The 24,389-nt window shown below is 35.1% G+C and overlaps 1 protein-coding gene across 1 annotated transcript in view; it reads left to right on the top strand.

Moving 5' to 3' along the window:
- The window catches only part of LOC125668751 (uncharacterized), a 92,986-nt gene that overhangs the window by 1,002 nt on the left and 67,595 nt on the right, over nt 1-24,389 (top strand). The window contains exons 2-31 of the mRNA XM_056162511.1: nt 6,298-6,389; nt 6,555-6,623; nt 8,344-8,537; nt 9,729-9,806; nt 10,076-10,165; nt 10,364-10,471; nt 10,758-10,880; nt 12,379-12,546; nt 12,762-12,879; nt 13,084-13,223; nt 13,702-13,905; nt 14,148-14,282; nt 14,611-14,778; nt 14,868-15,082; nt 15,252-15,384; nt 16,579-16,673; nt 16,758-16,848; nt 17,884-18,015; nt 18,357-18,442; nt 18,701-18,944; nt 19,363-19,587; nt 19,696-19,815; nt 20,167-20,313; nt 20,499-20,687; nt 20,830-20,961; nt 21,101-21,280; nt 21,766-21,894; nt 22,628-22,819; nt 23,074-23,226; nt 23,832-24,017. Of these exons, the coding sequence (XP_056018486.1) occupies nt 6,320-6,389; nt 6,555-6,623; nt 8,344-8,537; nt 9,729-9,806; nt 10,076-10,165; nt 10,364-10,471; nt 10,758-10,880; nt 12,379-12,546; nt 12,762-12,879; nt 13,084-13,223; nt 13,702-13,905; nt 14,148-14,282; nt 14,611-14,778; nt 14,868-15,082; nt 15,252-15,384; nt 16,579-16,673; nt 16,758-16,848; nt 17,884-18,015; nt 18,357-18,442; nt 18,701-18,944; nt 19,363-19,587; nt 19,696-19,815; nt 20,167-20,313; nt 20,499-20,687; nt 20,830-20,961; nt 21,101-21,280; nt 21,766-21,894; nt 22,628-22,819; nt 23,074-23,226; nt 23,832-24,017 (4,314 nt within the window). The 5' untranslated portion in view covers nt 6,298-6,319. The remainder of the gene's footprint in view (nt 1-6,297; nt 6,390-6,554; nt 6,624-8,343; nt 8,538-9,728; nt 9,807-10,075; nt 10,166-10,363; nt 10,472-10,757; nt 10,881-12,378; nt 12,547-12,761; nt 12,880-13,083; nt 13,224-13,701; nt 13,906-14,147; nt 14,283-14,610; nt 14,779-14,867; nt 15,083-15,251; nt 15,385-16,578; nt 16,674-16,757; nt 16,849-17,883; nt 18,016-18,356; nt 18,443-18,700; nt 18,945-19,362; nt 19,588-19,695; nt 19,816-20,166; nt 20,314-20,498; nt 20,688-20,829; nt 20,962-21,100; nt 21,281-21,765; nt 21,895-22,627; nt 22,820-23,073; nt 23,227-23,831; nt 24,018-24,389) is intronic.

Below are 24,389 nucleotides of genomic sequence, written 5' to 3'. Positions count from 1 at the left end.
AAACTGTAGCTGCAGAACTGGTGCTCTCGAAAGGGGGGGGGGGGGGCATGAAAATGATAGGATCAAAGATTTTGATACAGCGATGCAAGAAGACCTCAATCGTGCGTAGAAAAAACTGTGCTGTATATCGAAGGTTTCTAAAAGGGGTGAATCTGTAGCCCCCCCCCCCCCCCCCCCCCCCCCGAGAACTTCAACTAGCATAATTGTCTATGGTAATAGTTAACACAATATTTTACAGATGGGAAACGGAGAGACCTTGGCCATAATGTCTTGTAATTCTAGAAAAATTAAACGACTCTGTGAATGTCCTGTCTTTCCTAAACAGTCAGTGAAGCAATGATAAAGAATCTGTTCTTCAATGGAAGTTTATGTCTGTTGAAAGCCAGTAAAGATCGAGGCGATCATTTAATTGTAAGGTCTGACTGCTCTATAATAATAAAATGTTATAGGTCTTCAATGGGTTTTTATAATAGGACAATTGCAAAAATCCTCGAGGGATTTTCATTCACTTCGTATCAATGATCAGTGAAGCAGAAAATAGAATTCAGCATAATTATCCGGGTATGTCAATCTATTGAAGGAAAGAACTTTATCTAAAGTCCAATAGGATAGAAAAGCAAACATTTGTTTATCATTTGTTAAAAATCGCTTTGGTAGTAATATGCTATGAATGGGATTCAGGTGTATTGTATCGCGGACTATCTTATATTTACTTCACATGAAGCTGTTAAAAAAAAAAAGGAAATGAAAAATAAATAATGTAGATTATGAATAACACTAAATTACTGCTAAGAGTAATTTTTACTTATGAGCACTCGTTGCAAGAAAATTTAGCAATAGTTCTTTATTTTCTGTATTTTTTTTCGGAATAAAAAATATATTTCTGAAATTTTGCACAAAATCTCCATATTTTCGACAAAATTGCAACAACAAAAAAAAGGGAGGGGGTCTTTTTGGCGGGATCTGATATGAGTGATGTGATGTGGCCTGGAGCCACTGATTCGTGTTAAAAAAAAGATCACCGACCAATTCTTATTTAATTTTCAATAAATGAAAAGCAAGGGGTATACCTATTACAATTCAAAGGTATACCATCAAGAAATTTTGGTTCACTGTTAAATGATTATAGAGCTGAAAACACCGAGGCATTTAAATATTGAAAAGACTGTACATCATTGATATTTTCTCTCTCTTTCATTTAATATAAAGGTCACACGGTAAATATTGTATAATCCATTATGTATTCACCGAGACCTGGTTCAAAAATGTTCTCACACGCATACCTGGGAACAAAAGAAAAATTAATTTGATTCATTATCTGATCATGGGTAAGACGGTGTCAATTTTGTATTTACAATGCAACGAACATCTTTATTGTGTCACGTGTCAGATTAATAAAAATCGGTTGTTTCCTATTTGGTTTTGGTTGGGATCAGGTAATTTATTTTTTTTATTTCATTTTTGTTTTTGTTTTTTGCCTTTCTACGAATACATGTACACACACGATAATGATCTATTTTATACTTACTTTTCCAGTCTAAAACCAGCTGTGTAGTCAAACACTGAAACCCATACCTTGTTGATAGCAATTTCAGAGTGTATTCCTTTACTCCGTGATTAAATTCGTCATTGTCTGCATTATGTAACTACACTGGTAGAAGCTCTGGGTTCAATTCAAAACCACAAAATGGCACATGTGGTGCGTGCTATCATATAATGCATACACACACACACAGTAACCGCCGCAGTGGTCTAGAGGTAGAGCGTTCGCCCCGCGTGCAGAAGAGCGGGGCACGAATCCCGGCCGTGACAGACCAAGTCGTTAAAACAGGTAGTGAGAGTTCCATCGCCAAACGCTCGGCATCAGGTGTGAATGTCATGGGTCCTCGGAGCTGAGATGACTCAAAACCACAAAATAGTACATGAGGTGCATGGTATCATATAATGCATAGATACAAACAGTATACAGAGAACTAGCGGAGAGAACCAAGGAGGGCAGACCATGTAAAACACACAACTAGTCAATTTGGTGGAATGATACTTTTTTTTAAAATCCTGTTTGATATCATTATTATAATTAGTGTTAGTTTTACGAGTTCCAGTCACTCGTTCACTTATTTACTATGGGGTGGATCTTAACTCTCTACATTACAGTTATTGATGTTTCTTAGTGATAACCTGAACATCAAGTTAAATGGTTAGGAGTAATTGTCTAGTTTTACTGTCCAGGCTTCCAGTGTTTTGTACTCCCGCAATACAAACAACCTTAAAACATAATGCTAAGTTTTTTTTATACATTGTACAATACAATATCATCGTTATTCATTACGTACGTCATGTATTTTTACATAACTTACCCCCTTCGGGTTAGGGGTATTGTATTTGCCAATTAGATTTGTTATCTGTATACATATATATAAAAATACACATACAATAAAAGATCAGTCCTGCGACTTGAACTATTGTATATGATATTATTGTATGTATTACATGGAACATATTGTGCAGCCACTTAGTGCATGACTAGTGCGAGTGCTGGATTCCTAACGTTCACCCACTATAAACGCATTGCCCATTTCAACACCACATCAAAGGTAATATTTATTACACTGAAAATGGTCATGTGAAAATTACAGTCTTAATGGATAGGAATCCTTTTCTTGTAATAGTTATAAAATGTTTACTTCAAAGAGTTACCTGGTGTTAAAATGTTATGTTAAATCTGATAACAGTTGTTTTTTTTATGGAAAATGGCATTGACATTAATAATGATATAAAGAAATGAATTTGAGAAACTAAAATCCTTTGAACCCGTACTAGTGCGCCCGACTCATACCATGCAGGTAGCTCGCATGGTGATGGACCATAAAATTCGATGCAGTATTATTCGGACACCACACTTCAGGGTCAATTTGTTTGCACGAGCTGTGTCTCTTCCCATGGAAGTATAGTTTATGTTTGAGAGAAATTGTAGCAGGCACGTAGAAACCCCTCTCTACTTTATTTTGCGATAACTTTCATTTTCCGTTGTTTTTACATACAAAGTTATGTTCAAAACTTCAAATGCAAAGCAAGATATAATGGCTGATCATCCGCTTTTCAAAATTAGTATTGATAAAATGGTAACAATGTAAGCTTGAACTGAACCCATATAGTGAAGAACGACACCCACCCCACCTCCAATTTAGAAGTTTTGGTAAATGATGACTTTTTTGACAAGAATTTTGAACCATTATGAATACAAGTCCTCCGGCTCCTCCCCCCCCCCCCCCCCCCCTTTAAAAAAAATACAAAAAACCCGAGGCTTCCTTGAATAGGGATATCATTAATGACAAGAATAAAAAACTAACTTATCATTTACAAACATGACACGAACTTTAATGAGTGGGATCTAATCCAACATTCAAGAAATGAGATACATTGTACGTGCAATTTCATTACTTTCAATTTCAAATCTGTTTGCAGTGGCGGATCTAGAGGGTGGTAACGGGATTTACAACCCTGTGATATATATATCATGTACTGCCATATAGGGGTGTATAACCAACCCCCAACCCCCCATTTCATGAAATGTTAGTTTCAAATTCTTGAAAAGTTCGATCTTTTATATGTATAAACTTTCTTGGACAATAAAATAGTACGGCTGTTGTATTAACATGCTGTTATGAAATAGTGATAAATTTAAGAAATACAATTCAATTCAATTCAATTCTTTATTGGCACTAAAGCACATTATATAAGAATGTGTTGTTAGCCATACATAGATACACATATATATTGATACATTACAAAATATCAAACTGTTGAAAACTTATTTCTAACATTAAAACAGTCTCTGATGTATAGACAGGTTTGTTTTGTAGATACAAGGTTATGTGGATTTAGTAAACAAAATAAGGTATTAATATCTAGTAGTTTTGAATGCATTTTTCTAATATGTTCATACACAGGACAATCAAGTAAAAAATGTTTTTCATCTTCAACAATAGTTTGACAATGAAAACAAAATCTATTTTCTCTAGGAATGACAGGATTACAATATCGACCTGTTTCTACATACAACTTATGTGCACTTATTCCTAATTTGGTAAGATAAGAAACTAAATTCTTAGGAAGTGGAAGACATAAATATGGTTGGATTTCTAGTTTCATAACATCATGGTTGAATAATGTACTATAAAATGAGAGCTTACCACTTTGAGTGTTGTTAATATGTTGAAGTTCAGAAAAGAATTTATTTTCAAAGAATTTTTTAAGTTTAGGAATAAACATTTTACATTCAGTGTCAACGTTAACATTTAACATCTTCTGTATTGATTTTATACAAGTTTGCCAGCATTTTTTATTTTCACTAGCCAAGTGTACATCTTCCAAGTAAGCATTCCTTAGTAAAACATTGTGATTATCATTAGATTTTGCTAAATTTTCCAATCTAGAATAGTATTTAATAGCAAGCTGGTATATTTTGGCATGAATAGGGAGAACACCTAATTCCATTTTTGTTGCCAAGTTTGATGCTTTATTATGTACACCTAAGATGTTTTTCAAGATAAAATTCTGAATTTTTTCAAAAGGAGTTTTATCAAAATTATTGGGGTTTGCATTAAAGTCAGAGATCCAAATTTCTGAGGAGTATGTTAAAATTGGGACAATAATTGATTCATATAGTTTTAACCACAAGTTTGGTGAGAGATCAGAGCCAAAAGGTAGTTTACGCTTCAAGGCAAAGTAAGCTTTTCTGGCTCTAGCAGCAAGATCCTCACAGGCATGTTTTAAATTGCCATTTGATTGTAAAATTATACCAAGATATTTGTACTTATCAGTTACATCTATAGTAGAATTGTTATAATAAAATCCATAATTGATCTTTGTTTTCCTGGTAGAACAAACCATAACCTTTGTTTTTTCTAAGTTTACATGCAACTTCCATTCTATACAATATTTTGAAAGAGTGTCTATACAATACAATTATTGTGAATAGTATGGCTGTTGCATTTTGTTGCTTATGCCTGTTGTTAGATTTACAATATCAACATGATGTTAGGAAATAGTAATAAATTTAAGAAATACAATTATCTTTCGTTTTAAAAATCTAATTGAAATAAGAAATATCTCCAAGAAACTTTTTTATGGTGCGATTACACAAGATTCTTTTTATGTGCGCTGGTACTTAAAATCCTTTACGCATGAATATTTTTATCCTTGAACTGTGTGGCGATGTCTCGACATGAACTGTTTAAAATCTTTGTACCTGATCTTTTCCCAATGACTACATGATGCCTAGCCTCATTAATAGTTAGTAAAGCTGAAGCGAAATCTTTTCTCAATACTGTCAGGCTGCCATTTTTAGTATGGTAATTGCGCTGACCGATAGCCAGAGGAGAATCGCCGGGTGTCCTCTTTATGTTGACTACTTTAAAAGAGAGAGAGAGGGGGGAGAGAGAGAGAGAGAGAGAATTGTCTCAGAATATGCCCCTGCTACGTTTTTGTAACTTGAGTCTATCATGTACGTCAGTGGCGTAACTTCCATTGAGGCAACCGAGGCAGCTGCCTCGGTAAAAAAAAAACAAAAAACCCCAGACCCCCTGCCTCGGTAATATTCGAACCCAAGCTACGCCTATGTACATTAGTACCTGAAATCAGACTGTTCTAATGTTCTAAACCTAGGCCTTATAGGCTTTATCAATGATCAGTGTTAATGGCTGCAGTACTGCTTTTGGAAATGAACAATACAATACACACCAGGTAATCGAGCATAAAGTACCACATCCTCCCCTATTTTCTTTGGTGAAGAGCTGATCAATGCACACACACATATATATATATGGTATTACCGCTGATATTACATTTATGTAGAGAGAGAAAAAATCATAGAACTTAAGAAATGCCTAGGAAGAGAGAATTGAGGTGGTTGGGGGTGGTGGTGGTGGTGCTTTATAGAATGGATTTGCGCGTATCCAAAGGGTGTCAACAGAGACACAAATTATATAATGTCTCTGGTGTCACCTAGCTCATATTTGACAAAAATGCATATCTACGAAAAACTAAAAAAATAAATTAATAATAATAATAAAAATCAGATTACATGGATGAAGTTGTATTTCCCTTGGACAAGTTTTTCAAGGTAGACCCATCTCGAATTCTCAATATTCGCAGATGTGATTAGATATATTTCAACAGAGCACTTGCAAAGTATCAACAAAGTTCCAACTCCCCGGAGTACATTATTATTGTGATTCTCTATTTTACTATGATTTTGATATGTTCATGTCATTTGTATATAATGATTTTATACAGGGTGGGTCAACAGTACCGCACCATGGAAGGCGGTGCGATGATGAGGACCGTTTTCGTGATATGTTTCTTCTTGTGGGTTGCGGAGGCACAAGGTAAAAATAAACCTCGGGATCGGAATGCATTTGACGTTGCCGCCATATTTGAACCTTATGCTACAAAATTTAATTTTATGTCTAGTTGCATTTACCTGGCGTTTACAGATGTGATCATGTGATATTGAATTTTGATAAATATAACACAACTGTTGTCACTTGCAGAATGTCAACCACTGGATAGTATCTCAGGAAATACATTGACCGTTCAAGTACCAGAGGCAGACACACAAAGTAAGTTGATTGAACTAGCCTAACCCACTACCCAGACAAAATTCACAGAAAATAGTCTGTACAATGAATATAATGACTAGGTTATGTGTTATTATGCCTGTATCGAAAGAAATCATGCTTCCAAAATCTGAAAAGAATTCATCTTGGATTTCGTTCGACGTTGATAAATGTTTCTAATCGAATGCTGGACAACTCGCCCCCAAGACAACTCGCCCTCAAGACAACTCACCCCCTCTTAGGACAACTCGCCCTCTCTCAGGACAAGTCGCCCCCTTCTCTTGAGACAACTCGCCCCCAATATTATATATAATTATATTATCACATTTTATTTTTATTTTGTGTGTGTGTGTTATTTACACTTTTAACCCTAAAAAGATATACGTCTTTTTATTTCATACATTAACACGAATGGTAAATTCTAATAGAATTATACACATATTTGATTATTGCATTTCAGAAAAAGTTATATTTTTCATAAATCAATTGGCAAGGAAAATTATATTTCCTGATCTTCAGGTAATTGATTAAATGTCTCCAATACTGAGAAAATTTTGGGGTTTTGGGGGGGGGGGGTGTGCGAGTGGTTTTGTTTGTTTGTGCTTTTTTGTTTTATCGATATAGTATACATAAGTGTAAAGGTGAAGCATGAATATTCTGATACATGTAATTATCTTTTAATGCGTTTCTCAACTAATTCCCGTTGAAAAATAATAAAATTCCCATTTTAGAAATTTTATATCGGCTTTGCTTTACTGATTCTTTTTACGCGGGGTGATTCTTTTTATGCGGCGATTTCAAAGTGCAAAGAACTCTGATGATGAGTACCTCATAGCGTTTGAAGTAAAATTATAACAGCTTGGGGGAAATCAAACAATTAGATTTAACAACAGACACAGATTATTGATAATTATACTACGTCAGCTGTAGACCAAGCGAATACCCTCTCTATACCAAACGCTAACTTGTTTCCACTGAAATTATATATTTTACATGTAAATAAAAGTGATGATGAATTTACTGAACCCAAACACTGGATTTTCACTAAAATCTTCCGTCTTGCATAAAAAGACACGAAGTTCGGTGTTTATGTGAACCCGCCTTATTGTCTGTGATATATATACTATCTTTAAGAAATTCATTACTTTTTGCTAAAACACTTCTTGGATTTAGACCTAGACCAAAAATGATAATTGTAAACATGTATAATATGAAGGAGCGAGATATCTCAAGAGAGGGGGCGAGTTGTCCCGAAGAGGGGGCGAGTTGTCCTGATACCTTCTAATCACCTAAGCCTAGTTGCAATGACAATTCACAGGCACCTGAAATTTAATCATTGAATGTGTTAAATAAAGTCCTAGATGAATTAGAAATATACACAATATTGAATCTTAATAGTAGACCACTCATAGGTTTAGGGACGTGACTCTTGGGATATGTGAGTGCTGTGCAGGTTATTAAAAAATGAGTTATTCATAGCCACTTCAAACCCAATATTCGTACATGAACCCGAACCCCGAGTGTATGAAATCGCAATATAGTGTTGCATAATGACAACATTGACATTTCATACATATGCACGCCTGAAGTTTTGCAGTAACTGAATTAAGTATCGGTTTATATATATACCTAGGTCACTGTGGAATATTTCTTAGATTTTCTGCTGAAATTGTGAATTTGATAACATGAGAAAATGACACATTGCTGTAATTTTTCATTTCAGCTCTTTTGACTAACAATCCAGACTTCTACACAAAGCAGATACGAATAGGTGGAACCTTCAACTCGAATGGACTGAGTTTGCAGCTATCACAGGGGACTGCAACATTTAATCCAAATACATATTTTGTATTCAGAAGTGCTCCAAATACCTTTACTGGAATTTATATCCGTCTCATTCAGCCTGTTGACAGAGATGTATGTGCATTCATATTTTTTTGATAATTGAAATCTTACCTTAGGAGAGGGACTTTTTAGTTGTTAGAACTTGTTCCCAAATCCTTTTAATTGCATCAATATAAAATGTTAAAAAAAAACAACAACAAAAACCCTTAAGTTAACTCAGACAATATTGAAGCTGAAGTGAGATTTTCTGATTAAAAAATATATGTAATTGCTTACTTTTCACATTTCTTGACTTCTTTTTCCAGAAACATGTACTTTGTGCCAATTTCAACTAAACTTGGCACAAAGTGTGTGTCGTCATTAAAGGGGATTTGGATATGTTCAAATGAAAGAAAGGTCATGTTCTTTTTGTCCAAAATCTTTTTTAAAAATCTTAAATACCACTGAACCAGATCTAAAATGAAAGCATGTAGAAGTCAGTACCACATTGATTCCCAATGATAGGATAGGGCTGCACTAGGAGCTTCAAATTTATCATGTAATTACTAATGTATTGGAAAATCTTGAAAAGATGTTCTTATAAATCACAAAGGTACAATTTGTGTGCATTTGATATAACATCATCAATATATATTGTAGTAGGTTTATTCAAATCATGATCCCCGAGGCTATGTTGGTGCCACATGGGGATCAGTTTTAAACGAAAATGCATTGGACAAATATTTAAAAATTGTCTTGTAAAGAACCACAGGGATGAGAATTGTCAACTTAAGGTGAAATCATCCTCTTAAATTTGAACACATCGTGTGTCTAGGGTTAAAAATCTTCTGAAGAAGAAATGGACATTGTAGTACAATGTATCTAGTATATATAGCCATCTTATCATGTAGATTAAAGGTAACCCCCCCCCCCCCCATTCCACACTTGAGGCAAGGCCACAGTTTTGGATTTAAACAAGATTTTTTTAACTTTTCATTTTAAGAATGGCATGGATACAGTAATTCTAACGGAAGTATCCTTATGTAGTGTAGATTCACCTCTTTTTGCACTGTGATCCTGGAGTCAGAGTGGGTCCACTGTAGAAGCGTAAAAATCTCCTTTCTTCAGGTTCTTACATAATGAGTTGAGCTGTAGGAGTATGTTGACTGATGGCTTATGTGGCCCCTGGAGCTTTGTTGAATACATATATGTACAATGTAACATGTTTAAAAAATCAATATAAATTACTGTTTTCACCAGTATATCTTTCAATGTTTTTTGCAGGGAAATTCTTTTTCAGCACTTGGAGTGGGTAGTAGCGAAACCTTTACTCTCACCTGTACGGCAGCCTCAGGAACTCAGGTACACATGACGTAACACACAGTGGTACATATATGCTTTGTAATATGCAAAAAAAAAAAATACAAGTAAAAAATTGGTATAAATGTAGTGCATTATCTTTTAAATTCTGCTTTATAAGGTTTTTATACAATGCTAATTGTATACTGACTTGCCTTTATGGCTCTTTTTTCTGTACTCTGGCTTTGAGATAACAATTTCGCCCCTGACTACAAACATATATTCTAATGTACATGTGTGACATTATATGTGTCATTTCACTTAATTTACAGAGAACCTACTCCTTAGTGGTGCAGTTTTTGGACCAGAATGACAACAGTCCCATTTTTCAAAACACCCCTTATGCAGTATCTGTCAATGAGGTTTGTGTAAAATACTTGACATTACTCAGTCATTTTGAGACTTTCAGCATTTCTGAAAACATGATTAATATATGCATCAAAAAGATACTTTTGCAAATCCTGCTTGTTATTCAGACCTATTGGAATTCAAAGGGAGTAGTGTAAGACTAGCTGTACTAGGATAATCATAAAGTATTTACTAAAGATTATTTATTTCAGTTGACACCTATTGGACTGACAGTCTTTCAACAAATCACTGCTACAGATGTTGATCAAAGCACCAATGGTCAAGTAACATTCAGTTTTGTTGCTGGCGATGGCACAATTGTAAGTATAGCATACAAGTACATGATGATTTCTGTTTTAAGAGGTTGGATGCAGTAATACATGGAGATGTATCCAAAAAATGCAATTTTATTTCTGTGGTATAAAATATGAGAAAAAGTACATATACCATGTTCATGAAAACAGAACTACATGTACTCAATGTACGTAATGCTCAGTGGCTTCAAGTTATTGTTTTGATGAAAAACGCGTGCAGTATCTAAGACTTGTATTGTATTATGAAGTAGGGTAGCAATATTGAGTTTAATATATGGATTTGTTGTAACAGACTGATGGCAGCAGATTTTTTGCCATAAACCCCACCACAGGAGCTGTTACTGTCAAAGAGACTCTGGATTATGAGGGATTAACTAACCAAAACAAGCTGTATACTATACAAGTGCAGGCCACAGTGAGTATCAAAGATAATTTACATATCAATGAAAGGAATGAGTGTGACAATAGTCATCACTGGCCCTAGAATTTAGGATTCAAGTAATGTGAAATCCAGTAGTTTTCATGCTTTTTAGTCCCCTATTGGTGGAACCAATGAGAACTACTAGTTTGCCCTCTCGTCTGTCCATCCATCTGTGTTTTCTGGACTTTATTATTTTTTTTTTATCATTCTTTGATTTAAGAAGCAGACATTTTGTACAGTGTCTGGTTTACTACTGTACATTTAGTTATTTACAGATGAACAGGATGAAGTTTAAGTTTCATTACAGTGGAGTGAATTTTACAAGATTTATGAGACTTTGTACCAAATATAGTTTTCTGGATTTTTTTTTCATTATGCTTTGATTTACATGTAGTAAGCTGAAATTTGGTATGTTGTTTAGTATTGTATTTTTACAGATGAAGTTAAGTTTCGTTACAGTTGAGTGATTTTTGCAAGATTTATGGTACTCTTCCGAATACATGCAGTTTTCTTGACATTTTCCCTCTGTTTTAACTTAGGAATCTGAAATTTGATATGTTGTTACATAATGAGTAGCTACAGATCAAGTCTCATGTTACAGATGGCCTATTCTAAAGAAAATTGTAAGGCTTAGTTTCGTGGTTGAATAGATTTCTTAAATTTTTTGTTTTCTTGACTTTTTTTCACCATACTTTGAATCAGGAAGTTGAGATTTGTATGTTGTTTACAACTGTATGTTTACAGATCAAGTTGAAGTTTCATCACAGTTGAGTGATTTTTATAAGATTTATGGGGCTTTATGCTGAATGTGGTTTTCTGGATTTTGGGAATCTAAAATCTGATTTGTGGTTATCGAATCAAGTTTCACTTCTATAACAGTTGAATTATTCTAACAAAAATTGTAAAACTTAGTCTCATGGTTGACTGAATTCTGTTATTCTAATTTTCAGTATTTATTTATTGTGTGACAATATCCATCTGATTGTCCAAAAATATTCAAGATTATAGATCGTTCAGTTTTTATTTAAACACAAAAGAAACATCAAGTGCTGATAGAAACATGGGTAGAAAGTTGTGAATATTGAAAATACTAGGTAGAAGTGAAGATGTCAATCTTTACATGCTTCATTGTACAGAATACTGAAGGATGACCCAGTGAGGTTGTGCCTAACTCTGCAGTAGAACTCAGTATTATAAATGAAGAGTTGTTTGATGCAACGATAAAGGCATCTTTGTTTGCAGATGATCAGATCCTTGACATGATGTTTTGAATATTGAAATTAAAGAAAATGCAAATTGAAATTTCCTGTGGACTGCACTTAGAACATTATGCAAACGATTTGACTTGGTGCCAGTAGGGACATGTATTTCTTTGCAATATAGTTACAGAATGTGGTTATGTGCTGTAATGAATGATGAGTTTTTGTCACTGAAATTTAGTTAGGATCTTGAATAAAATATATGCTAATATATGTTTTTTGTTTTTGTTTAGGACAATCCAATCAATTCAGCAGAGAGGAGAACCTCCACTCAGTTCTTCACTGTGACCATTATAGATGGGGATGATTTGGGTCCCGCCTTTGAATATTCCACTTGTTTTCGATACCTTGGTTACTGTTTTGATCCCCGATACACAAGTAGTGCGACATCAACATCACTGGTATTAGCTTATTCCTTTCCATGCATTAAAATTGTGTTTGAATACATGTTTAAAAACAATGACATTCATAATTAAGTTCTGCAGTATTACTGACAATGTTTCCTGTACACAAATATGAATTTTTTTCAAAATTCTAAAATATATATCTTGTATAGAATTTGAATAAGGAAATGTTATTTGGCAAGATTTCATATTATGAAAATTATTTTTTACAGAATACACAATTACTTGTCTTCCCTTACCCTCCTCAAACTCCATTTAATCAAGCAGTGACAATTCAAGCCAGGGACAAGGACACGCTGAACGCTGCTATTGTGTTTGATATTGAGACAAGTCAGTGGTGTTTTTTTTATGTAGTTATCAAATGAATGCCATTAACTTTAAGGAGAATCTCTTAAACTAACTGAATTTGATTACAAGTTTGTCTGAAGAAAAAAACCCAATGCTTTGAGTGCATTTTTATCATGTTTTCCTTATGGATAGTATGCTTGGTACCTTTATCACTTGTATTATAATTTTTTTCACATTTTCAAATAGCTGTGCCAAGTGGTTATGCATCCTTCTTTTCTGTGCAAACTCAACAACAGACTGGGTCAAATTTCTACTCGGCATTTATTACCCAGACACAGAGCATTAACAGAGCCAGCGTTGGTGGCACTTTGAAGCTTGTTTTACGGGTGAGCAGAAACAAAAAGTTGCAAAAATACTAGCAGACATTGAAAATTGGGCCTAAAATAAGATTTGTTGCATTTCCGCAAACACCACCAACCCTAAATTATTTTTAACATTGTTTAAGAGATCGTCTTTCTTAGATGTGACACTTATAATTACATATAGTTAATTTATATCAAAGCATATTTAAAAGTTGCATTCAATAGTGAAAAATGAGCACCTCATGTTCAATATATTAATGTACCTGCAACTTAAATGGAGTTTATTGGTCAGAATGTTTCTTTCTGTACTCTTAAAATAAAGTCTTAGAAAAACTATCATTTATTCCTACCAAACTACCCTAATTTTGACTTGGATGGTAGTGGAAAAACTAATATATTTGGTGTTAAAGCTAAGTAAACGGATTTCAAATATTTACAAAGATACCAGTTCACTAGATTACGTTCAGACGAGTCACTCGTTTTCTTTTTTGCTATACAACAGGCCTCTGAAGAAACTGGACATCGGCGAAGTACTCGTGCCACTGTCGATATCACAGTGAGTGGCACTAATAATTTTGACCCAGTTGTCACAAGCTCTAGTGGGAATTTTATCGGAACAATCAGTGAGGATGCTGATGCAGGAACTCCACTGAGATCTCAGGGCAGCACAAATACTCTACAGTTGATAGTGACTGACCAAGACGTGGTATGTTTATCTCCATTTCATTAATTACTTTAATTATACTCGATAATGAGGCAGAGTCCTTGCTAGAATTCTTTAATACAGGTGTTACAAGTAAATTACATGTAGTTTGAAATGAGAAATAAGAGAAAGAGGCGATCGATCTATATTTTGATATGATAGATGTCCATGCATGCATGAAATTGTCTTGCAAGGAAAGGTCCTTTTTATGGTTGATATTACTATCACAAATCTTATTTCTGCAGTTACCTGGAGATCCTGACCCAACCTACCTCTTTGTGCCTGATACCAACTTATTTACTGTAAATAGTAAGGGGTTCATTTCCTTGGTCAGCGCAGGTAATCTGGACTACGAGACCAATTCACAATTTACTTTTACGGTAAGGTTTTATCAAATACACTCTGTACACCATACATGTACATGTAAGTGTATCTTATAAATTTAAGTTACTTAACAGTTTAAAAATAACTCGCTCTGTGGTTTTGGTCTTTCTACTGTTGTGTTAGTCCCAGTTAGTGGGATACACAACAGTTGGCTCGATTCTATACCTGCTCTCTGGGTATTTTTGTCATGTGGACTGACACCAGACAGGTGGGAATTGAGCCAAGATAGAAAATATGTAATGGACTATGAAAAGATAATCAGTCTGGTCTTGTATCACATGAAAATCGGATTATTGTAATTTCTAATCTCTGTGTATTTCACAGGTTGTTGTGAGGGAAGCTAGCACATTAGAGAGACGTAGTACCACAGCTACTCTGACCGTGAATGTTGCCAATGCCAATGATAATGCCCCGGCATTTCCAGCTGCCGCCTATCAATCGACCATCAGTGCAGGAGGATACACGCCCAGCAATGGCGTCACGGTGGCCACGGTAACGTCCACACAACTGGTGAATGATCTAAAACTAAATGGAGGTGCTTTGACGTGGTAACGAATTCATTTGTGGTGTTAAAATTTCAGGTACAAGCGACAGATGCAGACACAGGAATATTTGGACAGGTGTCCTACTCTATATCTGCCGTCAGTAACTCCAAAAATCCCAACGACAACGCAATTTCCAAGTTCCGTATCAGTGGTACACTAGGAGTGGTGGACTGCATCGGAAGTGTGTCTGGAGACGAACAATACACAATAACTGTCAGAGCTGCTGATGGTGGCACTGGTCTCGATCAAAGGTGCATGTCAAGAGCTGTTGGTTTTCAGGTCTTATGAATTGTATATGTAATAATGGACGCGTACATACAAACATATGTTTAAACAACATGTAGATACTGAAAAATGCAATAGTACTGTACAGGTGTATGTCAATTTTTTATGATATAGCTGTTGCTGACTTTCCTTCAGGTTTGCTACAACGGTAATTGTGGTGGGTGTCACTGGAACTGCCGTAAACCAAGGCCCTTCCTTTACAGCTGGTACTTACAATATCCGAGTCAGTGAGGGAATTCCTGTTGGCAGCTCCGTGTTTGCATCACCAGTAAGATATACATATCCATCTTCAAATTGGTTGTCTAAAAAGCTTCATTCGTATGTTAATAAAATTAGACATTCAGGTATATATACATATGCTTAAAGGTATGGAGCGCCAAATTAACAAACTCAAATAATTGAAGATATCTTCAATTATTTGAAGATATCTTCAATTATTTGAAGATATCATCAATTCATTTGATGCGCGCAACAATTGAATTAAAGATCTCTTCAAATAATTAATATCTTCAATTCTGAATTATTGCGTTCATTAATTGAATTGATGAGAGCATTAATTCTTCAGCTGATTTGATGCGCGCTTTAATTGAATTAATGATCTATTCAAATGAATTAATGATATCAACAATTGAATTGATGCGCGCTACAATTCAATTGAAGAGAGCAATAATTGATATAATGCGCGCATTAAATCAATTGATGAGAGCAATAATTGAATTGATGCGCGCATTAATTCATTTGATGAGAGCAATAATTGATTTAATGCACGCATTAATTCAATTATTGCTCTCTTCAATTGAATTAATGATATCTTTAATTCATTTGAACAGATCAATAATTCTTTTAGAGAGAGCAACTATATAATTAAAGATATCTTCAATTCAACATATCCACAATTGAATTAATGATATCTTTAATTGAATTGTTGCTCTCTTATTCAAAAGCATTGTAAATGATTTAAAGATATCTTCAATTGAATTAAAGAGATCATCAAATTATTTATACTGAGCTCTAAATTAATTATTGCGAGCAATATTTCTACTAAATTGATGCTCTCATCAAATGCATAGAAGACAGCAATAATTGAATTAATGCTCGCATCAAATCTATTATTGCTCTCATTAATTGAATTAATGCGCACATCAATTGAATTGAAGAGAGCAATAATTGAATTAATGCACACATTAAATCAATTATTGCTCTCATTAATTCAATTGATGCGCACATTAACTCAATTGATGAGAGCAATAATTGAATTGAAGCGTGCATTCATTTGATGAGAGCAATAATTGATTTAATGCGCACATTAATTCAATTAAAGAGAGCAATAATTGAATTGATGATATCTTCAAATAATTGAAGATATCTTCAATTATTTGAGTTTATGTTAATTTGGCGCTCCATATAAAGGAAATTGAAAATAAGATATGCATGTTGTAATTATTTGTATCCAAATTGACAGGCTTCCGACCCAGAAGGAAACACATTAACATATGCCATGCAAGACATTTCCTTCAACAATATCCAGATTTCTGACTTTGTCATCAACGCCACAAAGTAGGCATCCTTCATGTGTTTAATTCATGCATTTATTTCTAAAATGATATGGGGGAAAGTAAACTTTGCTGTATTATATTTCAGTGGGATAGTTTCAACACGAAACACTTTGGATCGGGAAGGGAGACCAAACTATGTCATCATTTTGTTTGCAAGAGAGACATCTACAAGCAGGGTATACTTCATAGTTTAAGAGATCCATGTACTAAATTTCTAATGACATGTATGCATTTTTCTACACATTTTAGATATAAATCATTACATATTTTGTCTGTTTTTATTCTTCCATGAATTTTTTAAAGATTACCTGGGCTTTAAAAGCCTGCATTGTAAAAGCCAGGGAACTACTCAAACTAATTTGTAACATCACTGCTGTTTACAAATAACCAAGGCACATGATTGGCCAATAACCTATAAATTATACAATAATTGCCTTTACAATGTTCATAAGATTATAGGAAATAAAGAACTGCCAGTTTGTTGCATGTCGTCAATTTCTTATCTACGAGAGAATACTAACGAACAGTTACATGTACAATTATGTTCAGCGGATCAGGAAATATCAACTTTTACAATAGATTGGTCTTTAATTGAGGCAGGACGTCCACATGTACTTGCAAGGCAATGATCAATGTACATTATATAGTACATATTTTATACATTATATTCGTGATAACTGGATACATGTACATGACTTACATTTGATTCTTATCAAAGTAAATTCTGTTCATTTTATACTATATGAAGTAAGTAAATTGGGCCAGTTTATGCATTATAAAAATGCTAAGTAGTTTATTTATAAGATCATTATAAATTTTCCCGGTTTATTTTATATTACTTGAAATGAGTAGGGACTTCATGCGTTATAATTTAGTAAAATGCATTTCATGTAATTTGATTAATGATTCTAAAGAAAATAATAATTTTCTCTTTAGTGGAGCAATATTGCCATAGCAACAAAACAGAAACAAAGGAGTCGTGTATTGTGAAGTAATTCTCGGAGGTCGTATAATGCGACTTAACGAAAACTTAATATACACAATACAACAAAGAATGTTGATAAATTCAAATTAACCAATTAAATAGCATTTTAGAATTAAAATTTAATTGTTGATTAATCAAAATGTCACTGAAATTTTTATAGTGGCGGTTTTTTCCTGAACTCTCAATTCCATGTAGAACCTGTACAAGCGTTTTGTAATTATTTCAGAGTGCCACGGCAACCTTGTCAATTTCTATGATGGACATCAATGACAACAATCCACAGTTCCTGAACAATCAACTATATTCATTCAGTGTTCAAGAAGGCCAAGTCAACCAAGTGGCTGTTGGAACAGTGACTGTAAGTTTTGTTTAACATGTGTTATTATTATGACCAATCATAACTGTTCTTTTATCTATCTGTTGGAACAGTGACTGTAAGTTTTGTTTAACATGTGTTATTATTATGACCAATCATAACTGTTCTTTTATCTAATGTGACATAAATGATCAGTATTCAGAACTAGAGATGTTCTTGATAAATATTTAGGAATTCAATATGAAAATGAACAAAAAGTTAAATGACAACAAGAACAATTTAGTTTTAATATGATTGCTACAAGTTAACACTATAGATGAACTAATTTGTATTTACATATACAATGTACATGTACATAACTATACATTTATGTAAATTATCAGGCTGTAGATAATGATGAAGCGGGAACACCAAATTCCGCTCTTTCGTACTCTATTCAACCACTGCCACCCAGTACCTTCCAAAACCAGTAAGTAACCATGCCTCTGTTATTTCTACATTGTAATTCTTCTCTGCTAATTTAAGGAGCTGTCAGTTCATTAGGAGAAAACAGTCTCGAGTAAATTCATTAACTAAGATTTGCAGAATAATTTGGAAAAAGTGGACATAGCAATTAAGAGATGAAATACGTTTATCAATTTGTGCACGTAAAAGAATAATAATTTTTCTTTGTAAATATCTGGATTTGTGATATTAATATTTAATTATATGAAATGTTTGCTTATAGATTTACGATCAATAGCAACACGGGGGCAATAACAACCCTCCAGCCCTTGGATTATGAAACTCAGAGAACTTACTACTTTTTGGTCCTGGCCAGAGACAGTGCTGTTGACAGTAGAACGGGCACTGCCACTGTCACTGTCAATGTTCAAGACATCCAGGACAGTGTGCCAATTTTCACAGAGACAAATTATGCTGTGTCTGTCCCTGAGAATAACGTTGTCAGCCAGAGCATCCTGCAAGTTGTGGTATGTTGACATTGGTTTCACCTCTGTCTGTCGGTTAGTATGTCGGTCGGTCGGTCAGTAAACCAAATGTTGTCCTCTCAATATCTAAGAACCTTTTGCGTGGCATAAATCAGACCTATTATACTGGTTTCCCCACTTGAGTACATGTTTCTAAAACATTTGTTTTCTATGGCAATCTCAAAATACAATGTATGCAAGGTGTTTGAAAAGGTTAATGTTGCCAAGGCATTGCTTTTGAAGGTTAATCTGCTCTTGAAAAATGTGGTCTTATTTTCATACCAAACTTTAACGTATTTGTACATATACAGTGTATATACCATACATTCTTTATTTTTGAGATTGTTGACATTCATTTGTAAAGACCTTTTAAGGAAAATTGGCATATTACTGTTTATGACCTTGAAACAATCATTTTCAGGCTGCTGATGCTGATGCAGTTCCCAACATTCAGTATGTCATCATTAATGGAAACAACCAGGGTGCTGATGGCTTCGCTTTCACAGTAGATGGATCAGGTCGAATTTTCTCCAAAAATTCTCTTGACTTTGAGACAAAGCAGTTCTACCAGTTTTTGGTGACTACTACTGATGGTCAAAACACGGTCATTACTAGTGCCACAGCCACAGTACAGATCACCGTTCTGGTATGTAACCCTTGCCTCCAAATATATTTTAATGAATTTTAGCGGCAGTTTTGTCAATGTGATCAGTTAAAAGATAGTCGTGGTGATTTTGGATGTTGTAATTTACAGGATAGAAATGACTTCCGCCCACAAATTTCTGTATCACCATCTACATCAATAAATGTGCCGGAGACTGCCAGCATCAACACTGAAATTGCCAACTTTGATGCGACTGACAATGACACTCCAGTAAGTTTTTACAGTTACCAAAGTCTTCAATATGCTATTTATCATACAGTAGATAATTCTCTAGGTAGATATTGAAGAACCAAGATGTACACAAAACTGCCATCTTTTTCTGGTTTCATGTTTCCAATATTGATAGATTTTACATACACTGTAGTGATTTCACTCCAAACTGTGAGCTGCAATTTTTAAGAACATCATTCAGAAATTCACCGAAAGTTAATCCTTGTCAGACTCGATGGTTCCAACAGAATTATTTTTTAAAAAGATCAATTTGATAATGAAATGACCCGCTGTAAGAATGTCTTCACAGTTCTGCGTAAGTAATTGAAATATACACACATTGTTTTATAGAACACTGATAACAGCCGTGTGGACTTTGCAATTGCTGGTGTGAATCCAACCTCAGGCAACGGTTTGTTTTACATTAATCCTTTCAATGGTGTGCTGTACCTGCAAAATATCTTCACCTCAGATGTGAACAGGCCATCATCTTACCAGGTAAGAGAACATTTTTCATACTTACATTGACATACAGTGTATATGTACAGTGTAGTATGCATGTATGTCAAACATCAGTTTTAGATGAATTGGTAATACGTATGGAAAACACAGGGGGTTGTTATGCAAATTATGCTTAGGACAAAAACAGTCATTAATAATATGATAACTTGCATGGATTTAAGGTGACAGTAACGGCAACAGACAGAGGGACACCTCAGCAAAGTGACTCTGCGACAGTCACAGTTAACCTAATCCGAAACACGCAGAGCCCTGTATTCACCAACTCGGGTCAGTATGCTAGAACTATTGCCCAGAATCTGAATGTTGGAGGCAGCGTGTTCACTGTCGCGGCGACTGATGGAGACACAGTGGTAAGTGCAAAAGTTTGATGCATTTACATGTCATCAGTTGCAGTGAAAAATGGAAATGAAAAGAGTGAAAGTTTTTGTAATTTAGATGTTTGATGTGGTTTTTGTGCAATTTGATTTTTTGTGGACTTATTTTGTTTGACAGGCGCCCTACAACACGATCACTTACTCAGTCATTGGAGACGGTCTAGCCATTTCTTACTTCAGCATAAACGCAAATAGTGGCCTTATTTCTGTGAGAGATACTTTGACAAAGGACAACTCAGCATCCTATACTGTAAGAGTTAAAGTATATTGATAAACTATTGCAGTTATGTAGTTTTATTTTTCAGTTCATTCCCACTAGAAGTTTTTCGACATAATGTAGAGGTAAAATGCACCTCTTTTGTCATTTATACTCCTGTATGTGCTTGTAGCTGCGAGTGAGAGCGACTGATGGCGGAGGACGGACAGGGGATGCCACGGTGTTTATTTCTGTCACCAGAAACTTGCAGACCCCAGAATGGTTACAGACGTCCTATGTTCAGTCCATTGCTGAGAACTACGCTCTTGGACAAGCCATTGTCAACCTGCAGGCTCGGGATACAGATGCACTGGTCAGTACTAAATTAGGGGCACTGGTCAGTACTAAATCAGGGGCACTGGTCAGTACTAAATCATGGGCACTGGTCAGTACTAAATAGGGGCACTGGTCATTACTAAATCAGGGCACTGGTCATTACTAAATTGGGGGCACTGGTCAGTACTAAATCGGGGGCTCTGGTCAGTACTAAATCAGGGGCACTGGTCAGTACTAAATCAGGGGCACTGGTCATTACTAAATTGGGGGCATTGGTCAGTACTAAGTCAAGGGCCAGTGGATAGGTACTGTGCTTCTGTACATTGATTAAACAAGTCGTGAAAAAAAGGCAAAGTTAATAGAGAATACCAATCTATAAGTCTGGGATAACAAATGTTCATTTGTTTTGACTGATAGCCCAGTAATGTTTTGGAATGAAAATTATAGGAAAATATCCAAAAATTGAGAAGCATATTTTGCTACCAGATTTGATTTATCTATCAAAATGTGCTTTATTTTCAGTCTCCGTACAACCTGCTGACTTATTCCATTATTGGAGACAGCCAGGCCTTGCAGTTCTTTCAGGTATCCAGTGTAGGGGCTGTTTCTCTTCGTCAGTCTCCAACTCAGACCAGCCAATCTTTGTTCTCGGTGAGTAAACATTAAAACCACTATTGGCAGAATATTTTGGGGCAACTCAGCTATTCAGTATTTTGAACAAATTTTTCATACCAGCACTTTCATTTCATCATTATTATCTGCCAAAATAGTTACCCTAGTTAGTGGTGGATAAGATCAGATGGACATGTCCAACTAGCTGTAAACGGTAGACTCTTCTCACATTCAGTGAGCTTTTCACACTCACCAAGTTGTAGAGCGTACAACATCCGGATCTTGCCATGTGTCACATCTTGTTGCAGACAGTATTTTTTAACAGATCGACTTTTGGCTCTTTCTGTGTTACTGCCATTGGTCACTCACTGAGTTGTTGATCTTTTACTTCCGGCTCTTGCAGTGCACCATTGCTAATGGCACAGCCATTTGTCTCAATCTTGATGATTGACGACTCAAGCATGCTCACCTATAATTGAGTAAACTATCTGTTTCAAAGTCGTTCGACTTGTCATCTAGAGTTGCATAGTTGAGTTTGCCTTTTGCCAATCATATTATTGTTGTAAATACACTTCATTTATAGTTCAATAGATTGATAAACTTTTATTGTCTGTTTGGCACAAATTGTAGAATATTTCTACCCCACATTACTTATCATGTGGACACCAGTGTGTCCATATTAAGAAAATCCATTCCTCTTAACGAAATACCAACAAAAGAAAAGTCACCAGTAGAAGGTATTCACTCATTTCATGAAATCTATGTTTTACAGATAAGAATAAGTGTAAGTGACCAAGGTCAACCTCCAAGGACAGCCACTAACCAGGCAGTCGTGAATATCACCATCATCAGAAATCAACAAGCTCCCATCTTCTTCAACTCCGAATACAGTGTGACTATTCAGGAGACGGCCTCCATCGGCAGTAACGTGCAGACTGTCTCAGCCTCTGATGCGGACACCAGTGTATGCATATTGCATTGTATATTGTATACATACTGAATGCATATTGTCTTTCAGGAAGATATATTCTGCATCTTATTATTAATTATTAAGTCTAAGTTGCTAGAACTTGTAACCAACCCCTTTGTATATTTATACAATAAAATATGTTCAAATCAAATCAATTATCAAATCACTGTTAATATAATAAGAAAAGATGTGAATTTAAAGAACTAACTTTGAATAGGAATTCTATCTTATTTTGATGTATTTTTCAGTCACAGTTCAACCAGATTTCATACAGTATTATAGGAGATGACACAGCTCCCAACTTCTTCCAAATCACTTCTAGCACCAGTTCTGGAACAGGGTTTACAGCTCAAGTTACAGTCAGAGCTAGTCTACAGTCCGAGCCGACAGATTTCTACAGGGTGAGACAAATTTATCTATAGGATGAGACAAATATATCTACAGGACAAGACTATTGGAATCCTTCATTAGTACAAGAGTATGGGATTGGGAAATTCCACCGAGGGGACAAGATTCACTGTCAAGGATGGGGCTTTGTTTAGTCCTAGAAAACGAATCTTGTCCCAGAGGTAGAATTTCCCTATCCCACACATGCAGATAATGAAGAATTATTTTTCTCACGTTTTATCCACAGTTTAGTGCATTAATTCAAGAGCTTTGAGAAAATTGAAAATCAAAATCTTCATTTAAACTTCTATGCAAAAACCAATTTGACAAGTCAGAAAGAGCACACCCAAAAATGGTATACACTACAAGTGTAAAGTTACAAAACCCAAGGCTGTCCCCCAGAAAGCTATATCAAATTGAAATTTTAAGAAAACCAATACAAAATATTTTCACCATGTACATGTATGTAAATCATAAAAATATATTGTCACAATCAAAGGACATCCTTTGATTGTGACATAATTAATGGAGTAGAATTGCTGGATGAGATGATTTGCAAGCACATGAATATGTGTAGGAAAAATAAAATAACCTAAAACCTTATCAAATTTTTGAACAGATAAGGGTGGTGGCTGCAGACAATGGATCCCCTCCAAGATCGGCAACAGCTATTGTTTATGTGACTGTTCGCAGGAACTTCTTTTCTCCAGTCTGGACGCAGCCAAGTTTTCAGGGGAGTGTGTTGGAAACCCAGGCTTTAGGTGTAGGGATTCTACAGGTCACAGCCACGGATGCTGATTCTCAGGTACATTATGCCTCTAGGAACTTGTAAAAGCTTCATTTATAAAGATCTCTGACAAAAGCATCTACAAAATGCAGGAAAGTTGATTGGAAAATTTTCTGGGAAGATGTAATGTACTGCACCACGATTCGTTTATGAAGAATTTCACCTTTTTTTTTTTTTTGGTTATGAACACATAATGGTAATGTTTTGTAAAATCACTCCACCCATAGTTTTCATTTCAACTTCCCATATTTATGTAGCAATATTCCTGACCATTATCACCTGTATATCACCTGACTATGGTGCTTCTTTCTCTCAACTGATTCGATACGCAAGAGCTTGTTCTGTGTATGGTCAGTTTTTAAATCGAAGCAGGCTACTGACAAACAAGTT

Source organism: Ostrea edulis, chromosome 4, assembly GCF_947568905.1.
Source record: "Ostrea edulis chromosome 4, xbOstEdul1.1, whole genome shotgun sequence".
NCBI lineage: Eukaryota > Metazoa > Mollusca > Bivalvia > Ostreida > Ostreidae > Ostrea > Ostrea edulis.
The sequence above is the reverse complement of the archived record's forward strand: the minus strand, read 5'-3'. Positions and strand labels throughout refer to the sequence as shown.